A 9461-nucleotide genomic window follows, 5' to 3' on the forward strand; every position below is an offset into this window, starting at 1 on the left:
GGCCCCCCTCCAGACGGGGGGGGGGGGGGACGGGGGGACGGATGCTTTGGAGGGTGGGCTCCATTGCATGGTGTACCCCACGGAGGTCCCCATCCTCTCCAGCCTCCATCCCCAAATCTCCAGGAGTTTCCCAGCCTGGATTCCGTGTAGTGGTTAAGCGCTGTTAGATAGAGACTCGAGGCAGCAGGTGAACAGTGATAACAGCGCAGACTCTAATCTGGGAGAACCGGATTTGGTTCCCCACTCCTCCACTTGCGGTGGCTGGTGTGACCTTGGGTCAGCCACAAGTTCTCTCAGAGCTGTTCTCTCAAGGGCAGTTCTCTAGAGAGCTCTCTCAGCCCCACCTACCTCCCAGGTGGGTGTCTGTTGTGGGGAGGGGAGGGGAAAGGAGTGTGTAAGCCCCTCTGAGACTCCTTCGGGTAGTGAAGGGCGGGGGGCATAGATCCAATCTCTTCTTCACCTGGATCTGGGGACCTTTCCTCCCCCCATCTCCCATCGGGGACCAGGGAGGACCTGGCAACCCTGCCTCCCCCGTGTGCCCCTTCCCCAAAGTGGGAGCTGGGGGGCTCGGCCTGACCCAGGGGGCCCTTCGAGGCACTCAAGCTCCATGGAGGCCCGTCTGCCTTTCCGGCACTGAGCTGCGGCGGCACTTCAGCCACCTTCCCTGTGAGGTGGGCTTGCAGGTTGCCCTCTCCATCCACTGGAGACGGAAAGGCACACAAAGCCCGTTCCAGGTGAGCAGCTGGCCCAGTCTGTTGCCAGCAACTTCGCAGAGGGGCCCTGCTGCGTTGGCTCTCATGGCAGCCGGCCAGTTGTCTCAGAAGGCCAACAGACAAGCCACAGAGGCCGAGGCCTTCCCCAAATGCTGCCTCCTAGCACTGGTCAGTCCAAGGCTGACTGCCTCTGGAGCTGGAGGTTCCCTTTCGTCACCACGACTCGTAGCCATGGATGGACCTCTCTTCCGTAAACGTGCCTAGTCCGCTTTTAAAGCTCTCTGTGCATAAAGCCGTCAGCCTGTCCCTTGGCAGCAAATTTCACCACTGATTCAAGAAGTACTTCCTTTTGCCAGTCCTGAATCTATAAGGACTGACAACGTCGTCATGTGTCCCCTGAGTTCTGCCATTATAAAAAGGGGAGGAAAAGTTCTCCCTGCCCACTTTCTCTACCCCATGCCTCCGTCTTGCCCCATAGTCCCCTGTTTGCAAAACTGAAGGCTGCTTAGCCTGTCCTCATCTTGCCCTTAGCTTTAACCATCTTGCTTTCCGTCTTCTGCAGTATTTTCCTGCTCCCACAATATCCTTGTCTTGAGGTATAGCAACTTTATGAGGGCATAACAGTATTGGCTGTTTTATTTGCAGTCCCTTTCTTAATAATCCCCAGCCTTCAAGAGTACCTTGAACTCGAGCCCATTTTACTAGATGCAAGAAAGGAGGGGGGGGGGAATCAGTGACACACTTTGAGCCCCCGGGTGGGCAGTGACATCTAAGGCAGACTGCGTGGTCCTTGCAGCGGTCTGTTCTGCCTCGTTTTCCTTTGCCGGTTAGGTGAGGCTGGGAGATGTCTTGGCCCCGGGTCATCCAGCAAGCTCCACAGCAGAGGGGCGGGGGCTTGAACTTGGGGCTCCGCAGCCCCAACCGTCTCTCACACCCTGGTTTTCTCTCTAGGAGCGGCTTCTGGCCCCCTCCAGGCAACCCAGAGTGCCGCTCTGCTGGAATCCCTGGACTCCCGTGTGGCCGCTTTGGAGGAGAAGGTCCGTCGGGACCCGCAGTGGGGTGAGCTGCGGAGGCTGAGAGCGGAGGCCTGCAAGGAGGCGTGGTGGGCGGCCCCTTGCCCGGACACCCCCTGGACTTTCACTGCCCAAGCCTTGCTCCTGCTGCTGTGCCTGAAGCGGTGCATGGCTCTCTTGGCGGCTGGCTACTGCCCACCTCCACCGGACTCCAGGGCGGCCGAAGCGGCTCCCCCTCTGAGCCCCGACACCCTCAGCGTCTCTCAGGAGAAGACCGTGCGGGTGGCGCTGCAGCTGGTGGTCACCCTGGGCCTTTGCCCGTATCTTTTGCCGGGCGTTGGGCTTCCCCTGAGCCACAGGACAGAGTTCAGCGCCCTGGTTCAACACGTGGTCTCCCCTGGCAGCACCTCTGGCGCCACGCGCAGGCTCTATGCCACTTGCACCGTCCTGCTGGAGCTCGCACAGCACCCGTCTCTGGGCAGCCTCCTCCTCACACGCCACCTCGGTGATCTCCTGGCGGGGCTGTGCCAGCTGGCCTTTGGCCCGACAAAGAGGAAGGGTGACCAAGCGGAGCTGCAGGAGGAGCGGACGGTGAGTTCTTTGCCAGGCTTACCTCGAGGGGCTGCATCCTTTGGCTGAGCCAGAATGGGGTCTTCGGAATGGTTGCGGGTGGGCTCGCATCTGGGCATCTTCCAACTGGAGGAGTTGCACGTCCCTTTCCATGCCACACACTCATCTTTCTGTTGTTTTTCTGTCAAGCGCTGCACACACTAATGGTGCTTTATACATGTCAGTCACTAATCACAACTGAACGGGGAGAAGAAAACTTTCCTCACCTGTCCTCAGGAGAGCTCCCTAATCGTGGAGACCAACTGTTGATGGGTTTGCACCTCTGCGGTCTGACCTGCTAAATAATGCATTTTGGCCACCGTTTGCAAGTGGATTTTGTAGTTTCACACAGTAAAATCCAGTTGCAAAGTGCATTATTCAGCACGTCTGGAAGCGCCCTTGAAGAGATGAGCTGAGCAGGGCAGCAACATTCACCCAGTTTGATTCATTGAGCGACTCAATTAACAATATTTTGACTCACTAAAAAGGTCCCCCTGATTAAATGGGCAGCAGTTGTTTCAGTTTTTCTTAATAGTGGTTCTTATTCTTAAAAAATCTCCAGCTGGCCATATGGAAAAGGCATTCCCTTTGGGAAGAAAAGGGGAGAAAGCTTGTGGTGATGCATTTGTGTGTCGTATAGAAAAACCCAGCAATCCTTTCCTGTAGAACTGTTATTTGTCTGTGCAAATTCAGTCATAACTTGGTCATCTGCAATCTATTTTATGGGGTTCCGGCTGTACTAAGAACACTGACTGGGATAACAAACCAGGGGCTTAGCTGTAGAAAAGAGCAAGAGTCCAGAAGCATCTTAAAGAAGAGAGGGATTGGATTTACACCCTGCCCTTTGCTACCCGAAGGAGCCTCAGAGCAGTTTACAATCTCCTTTCCCACAACAGACACCCTGTGAAGTAGGTGGGGCTGAGAGAGCTCTTTCGAGGACTGCTCTTTCCAGGACAGCTCTGAGAGAATGTGTGACTGACCCAAGGTCACACCAGCAGCTGCATGTGGAGGAGGAGTGGGGAATCAAACCCGGTTCTCCCAGATTAGAGTCTGCACTTCTAACTAGTACACCAAACTGGCTCTCTGAAGAAGTGAGCCGTGACTCACACAAGCTCCTCCCCTGCCACATATTTTGTGAGTCTTTAAGGTGCTCCTGGACTCTTGCTCTTTTCTACTGCTACAGACAGACTAACATGGTGACCCATCTTGATCTACAGGGGCTTAGCTGAGTGCCAAGGAACCCCTGGTCACTTTCAGAGTGAGGGGAGATGGCTGAGTTTGCAGCCGCCTCTGGCAGTCAGCAGCGGGAAGCAAAAGAGTGGCTGGGGTGAAATGCACAAGGGAGGAGGCAGGCCTTGGTGCTGCAGAGGGGCCAGCAGTGAAAGGGCCATGGGCAAATTGGAGGTGTGCAGGGCAGGAGAAAGAAGTGTGCCTTTCGTGTTGCCACTCCTTGTCTGCTGGGCACTGAGGCAATGTTGCAACCACCAAACGTGGCCAGTGAGCGCCTGACTGGTTGCTAAGGCATGTAGGCCAAGTGGCCCCACAGACGTTAGCTGGTTGTGTCTGTGCGGATGCAGTGGCTGGTGCTGCCCAGGCGCCAGGCAGATCTACTGCCAATCAATGTTCCCTCTAAGCTATGGAGACCTGTGAGCAAAAATACTACTTTGTGAGTTACTGGCATTAAAGGTGTGAGCGAGCGATTTGGCTGCTGCATAAATTAGTTTGCTCTGGAGCCCTCCTTCCTGAGCTAAGACAAAAATGTTTGAGTCGGAGGCTAAGAAACTATGAACTAGCTCACATTAACTCATCTTAGACGGAACACTGCTGCCAATCTGAGGACCAGGGCGGGATCCTGTAATCAGCCACCTAACTTGTTTAAAAATTGCCACCCGTTTGGGAGGCTGCGGCAGGGAGCAGTGCCGTGGTCAGAGAGGAAGCGGCTGCTTTACCCTTTCTTTTTCTGCCGTTCATCAGTTGAAAATCCACGTTTCCCACTTGCAGGGGGGAAATATGGGGGATCAGTATCTTTTCTCCATGGGGGGAAAAGCCGCTTGGGGAGGGTGGACAAATGGCATAGGGAAACTGTTACTCATTTTGCCACTCCAAGTGTCAGCTGCTTTGCCCTTGAAGAAAATCAGTTTGGTGCCAAAGCCCTGAGTGCAACTTCCCAGCATCCCTACAGTGGATTGTGGCAAATGACCAAGAGCCCACTAGGGGGAGCCAGAGCCCCACCGTAGGCTTTGCTGCTTTGCTGTTGTCTTGTGCAAACTTTCCCCCTCCCTGACAGAGACTTTGTGGGACTTTTCAGGGCCTGACCGAAGAGGAGCGAACCCGCTGCAGGGAGGCATTGCGAGGCCTTTTGGACCGAGTTTACCAGCCGCTGGTGGTTCGAGAGCTGCTGATTCTTCAAGGAGGATCGAAACAGGTACCGGGCTGCCTTGGCGCTCTTCCTCGAGGAGGTCCTTGCCTTCAATGCGTTCTTGGGGGGGGGGGTCTGTTGCATTCCGTGTTGTTTAAGCACCTAGAGAGAGCAAGGAGGCTCACTTTTGACAGCAGGGAGTAAAAGGGACTTCACCGGAAGACTGTGCTGCGTGAAGACGCCAGACTGAAGAGATGAAAATCCCTTGCAGAGAGTTAGGCGTAAGACATAGAGACCAGGCCAGTGGCCCATCCAGTCCAACACTCTGTGTCACACAGTGGCCAGAACCCAGGTGCCACCAGGAGGTCCACCAGTGGGGCCAGAACTCCAGAAGCCCTCCCACTGTTGCCCCCAAGCACCAAGAAGACAGAGCATCACTGCCTGTCACACCCTGGTCCAGTTATACTCAATAACTCTCACTTTGGCAGTGATTAGTTTATTGGGGTATATGCAAGATCCAAGATCCACCGTGTCAGGAAGGACTGAAGACTTTCGGTGGGTACAAACATATTATAGAAAACCAAACAGCCCCCAGGCATATGTCACATCCACGCTTAGCCTAATTGCCATGCCAACCAGGGGAGGTACATGTCCTGGGGTTTAGAGTCCGAAATGGTAAAAGAATGTACTTTTCCTGGGAAAACAGAAAGGGGAGGAGAAGGGGATGTCTGGTGGAAAAGTTGTATCTTCTAAAAGCAAAGGCCTCCCTCCCTCCCTCATACACTCCCACCCTCAGGACTGCCCTCCCCCAAAAAACATTATGGCAGCCGGAGCGAGCACAGCATAGCAAGGTTTGACACTGCCCTAGACAGAGTGTTCCAACTATAGGATGTATCCAGTTGTATCCGACTCTAGGGATGCGGTGCTCATCTCAGTTTCCAAGCCAAAGAGCCAGCGCTGTCCAAAGACATTTCCGTGGTCACATGGCCGGCATTACTAGACGCCGAGGTGCAGGGAACGCTGTTCCCTTCCCACCGAAGTGGTCCCTATTTATCTACTTGCGATTTCTTGCTTTCGAACTGCTAGATTGGAAGGAGCTGGGACCAGAGACAGGAGCTCACTCCGTCATGTGGCACTCGGGTCTCGAACTGCTGAACTACCGACCTTCCAGCCTGCAGTTCAGCGTCTCAACCACTTGAGCCACCGCAGCCCCTGTATACCAACTGTACCTTGTGGCTAATAGCCACTGATGGACCTCTGCTCCAAGACGAGCAACTTTGCCTTTCTTGTTTGGGAGCCTCCTGAAACCGAAAGATTAGGCCTTTGCCTCTGCAGGAGGGCCTCCCAGGTCCTGTCTGACGCAAGAGCTGCTGGGCCCCTCTGGCTCTCTCCCACATCGTCCTGGGAGCTATTGAACTCACTCTGTCTCTTCTCTTTCAGGCCTCTCGTTCCAGTGGGTGCGAGGGGGAGTGTCGTCTGGCTCCAGCTCCAGCCTGGCTGCGGCGTCTCTGTGGGCAGCTGCTCTCCGAGAGGCTGAGAAGACCTGGGGGGGTTCAGGCTGTGGTCCGTGGCATCCTGGAGGGAGCAGGAGGTGTGTAAGCCGGCCCATGTGCTTGCCCACCCAGCCGCCCCTTCTCACCTGCCGGTGGGAGGGAGTGTGTTTGCTTCTCTCTGCCGCTTTGGCAGTCTTGGGAATTCCACGGCCTCTTTTTTACCCCGAAAGCTTCTTTTGGGCTCTTTTGCGTGTCACCGTCAGGGATCACTAGATGGCAGTAGCTGTGTTGGTTCCAAATGGCCAGAGCTGTGGAGAAGGGAAGACGATGCCTTTGCCTCTGTGGCTGTAGGAAGATGCCTGAGGAGTTGCAGAGCTCTGCCTCAGCCTTTCTGCCTGATTAAGAGAGCTGTGGAGCTTAGAATCATAGAATCACAGAGTTGGAAGGGGCCTCCATGGTCATCTAGTCCAACCCCCTGCACAAGGCAGGAAACTCTCCCCCTCCACACCCGCAGCGGCCCCTGTTCCACACCCAGAAGATGACTAAAAACCTCCAGGATCCCCGGCCAAACCGGCCTGGAGAAAAAATGGCTTCCTGACCCCAAAGTGGCGATCAGCATTTCCCTGGGCGTATAAGAAAGGGCCACGAGAATTGAGCACTGAGGCAACCCTTCCTGCCCTCCCTCTCAGGATCCACCTAAGTTCACACAGTCAGCATTGCTGACAGATGGCCATCTAGCCTCTGTCTGAAAACCTCCCAAGAAGGAGCCTGCATTCTCTTGCTGGAGCGGGTCCACTAACAGAGGCCCTTTGACTTGCTTTGTGTCAGCTGGTTGGGGGGGGGGGGGGGATTTGAGGTCACCCACTTCCTGTCAGTGTCATTTCCCCTTTGCCCAGAGTTTACCATCGTGGTAGGGACCTGACAAGCACCCCCTTCCTCTCAGCCTGAAGGCAAGACTAGGATGTTGGGGTGCCTTGAAGTGCGCAGGAAGTGGATGGACCTGCCTCTCTGGGGTCTTCACATTGTAACGTGCTTTCTCTCCTGCTTTTAAGCTGGGGCTGCGGGGGGCAGTGATGCGGAAGCAGCAGCAGCTGACTGGCGGAAGTGTGACTCGGTCGCCAGGATCCTGTCTTCTTGTCCTCAGCAGTCCCTCTCTTTGGAAGATTACTACCGGCAGGTGTGCCCCCAGGTATGCCCATCGCTTCTCTCCAACAGGTCGTGATTTTAGGTGCCTGCCAGGCAGGGAAGAGGCGACTTCTGTTCTGCAGGCAGATGGGGAATCAGGTGGCAGCCTTGTGCAGTGCCACCGTGGAGGAATGCTCTTTCCTTTTGATTCCTCTTAGGAGAGCAGGGCGTGCTGTGCTTGGCTTCCTCCATGTTCTTCACACAGGGACCCCCGTGGGGTAGGTTAGGCTGAGGGAGAGGGACGGGCCCAGGCTGAGCCGGTGGGCTTCCTGACTGGGCAAGGATTTGAAGCCTGGTTTGCCAAGCCCTGGTCTGACACCTGAATCTATGCACTACAGCGGTCCTCTGGGGGGCTCATTGTGAAGAGTTGGGGGCTGGGTCGGCAGGCCTTTGCCCCCTGGCTTGGGGTGAGCAAGAATGGCTGCTTGGTGACCCAACGAGAAGGTTCTTCAGCTGAGCCGGGAGCCGGTTCTGTGCGGGACAAGTGTCGCAAAGCGGCGGCATCCTGCCAGTCTGTCCCACTCGTGAAGGTGTTTTTCGCTGGCCGAAAGAGCTGTCTCCTTAGGGGGGGGTGTTGCATCAAGGGGAAGTTCTTGCTGCCTCTGATAGACGAACCAATAGTCAGGATCCAACCCACTGGGTGAAGTGAGTTGATGGGCTAGTAAAAGCTGTTGGGGACAATTCATGTACGTGTTCTTATTTGCAAAGCTGAGGTTATCCTTTGCAAAGATTTGGTTCTGCTGGATTTGTGAACTATAGATGAGGAAACTGCACTCTCTTCCTAAACGTAAAAGAGACGTTGCTCGCACTGTGCCCTGCCCACCTGCTCCCATGAGTATCTTTGCAGGTCACCCCATCCCTGCCCACCCGGTCCCTGTGTCACTTCTTTCCCCGTGCCTCCTATGTGCCCCATCTTTTGCAGGAGGCAGGCATTAGTGTCTGACCCCAGCTTTTCAGTGATTCCAGGGGGGCTGCTAGTCATGGGGCGGTCAGTGCTGTGCCTTGACTGTATAGAGGTGGTTTCGGAATGTTTTGCCTTGTCTTTGCCTTTCTGTAACCACTTCCTAGTGATAAGCTCCCTTCTTGCCCCTCTGAGACCTTAGGCGGCTTCGGGTACCATTGGCAGAGGAACAAAATGCTGTCTGGGGCAATGAAGGTGGCCAGTTTGGTGTAGTGGTTAGGAGTGCAGACTCTAATCTGGGAGAACTGGGTTTGATCCCCCACTTCTCCTCCACTTGCAGCTGCTGGGTGACCTTGGGCAAACCACAGTTCTCCCAGAGCTGTTCTCTCAAGAGCAGTTCTCAAAGAGCTCTCTCTCAGCCCCACCTGCTTCACAGGGTGTCCGTTGTGGGGAGGGGAAGGGAAGAAGAGTGTAAGCCGCTCGGAGACTCCGAGTGAAGGGCGGGGTATAAATCCAATCTCCCCTTCCCCTTCCTCCCACTTGTCACTGGTGCACAAACCCTCTTCCAGATTCTGCAGCTGCTTCTCATTCAGGATCAGCTTGTCGCCCGGCAGTTCCAGAGAGTCGCCATCACGACGGTGCTCACCATGGCCAGAGAACACCCACAGCAGGCAGAGAAGTACCTGCTGGGCCCCATGCTGGAGCCTCTCCTGCGCTGCTTGGAAGGGGCAGGTAATGGCTTCTCATCCCCCTTAATCCGGCCGGGAAAGGGACCACTCACGTCCTTTGGAGCTCTTTGTACTGTCTTCACGTATCGGGAATGTCGTGTTGTTCAAAAACTTTCTAATGTGTTGTGTTTTGCCCTGTGATTCTTGGATGTACACTTAGAATCATAGAATGTTAGAGTTGGAAGGAACATCGCAGGTCATCTAGTCCAATCCCCTGCACTCTGCAGGAGCACAGCCAAAAGAGAGCCCTGCAACATACCCGAAAGATGGTCATCCAGCCTCCGCTTGAAAACGTCCAGCGAAGGAGCATCCACCACCTCCCGAGGCAGTCTGTTCCACTGCTCAACCACTCTTACAGTTAGGAAGTTTCTCCTGATATTTAGCCGGTAACGACTCCCTTGTAATTTCCACCCATTAGATCTAGTCCAGCGAAGGAGCCTCCACCACCTCCCGAGGCAGT

At 55.0% G+C, this 9461-nt stretch overlaps 1 protein-coding gene across 1 annotated transcript in view; it reads left to right on the forward strand.

Annotated features, from left to right (window-relative positions):
- Nucleotides 1-9461, forward strand: part of TANGO6 (transport and golgi organization 6 homolog) — a 53922-nt gene that overhangs the window by 2592 nt on the left and 41869 nt on the right. The window contains exons 2-6 of the mRNA XM_015406695.1: nt 1665-2317; nt 4644-4760; nt 6135-6285; nt 7240-7376; nt 8843-9005. Of these exons, the coding sequence (XP_015262181.1) occupies nt 1665-2317; nt 4644-4760; nt 6135-6285; nt 7240-7376; nt 8843-9005 (1221 nt within the window). The remainder of the gene's footprint in view (nt 1-1664; nt 2318-4643; nt 4761-6134; nt 6286-7239; nt 7377-8842; nt 9006-9461) is intronic.

Source organism: Gekko japonicus, unplaced genomic scaffold (assembly GCF_001447785.1).
Source record: "Gekko japonicus isolate JY-2015 unplaced genomic scaffold, Gekko_japonicus_V1.1 scaffold386, whole genome shotgun sequence".
NCBI classification, from domain to species: domain Eukaryota; kingdom Metazoa; phylum Chordata; class Lepidosauria; order Squamata; family Gekkonidae; genus Gekko; species Gekko japonicus.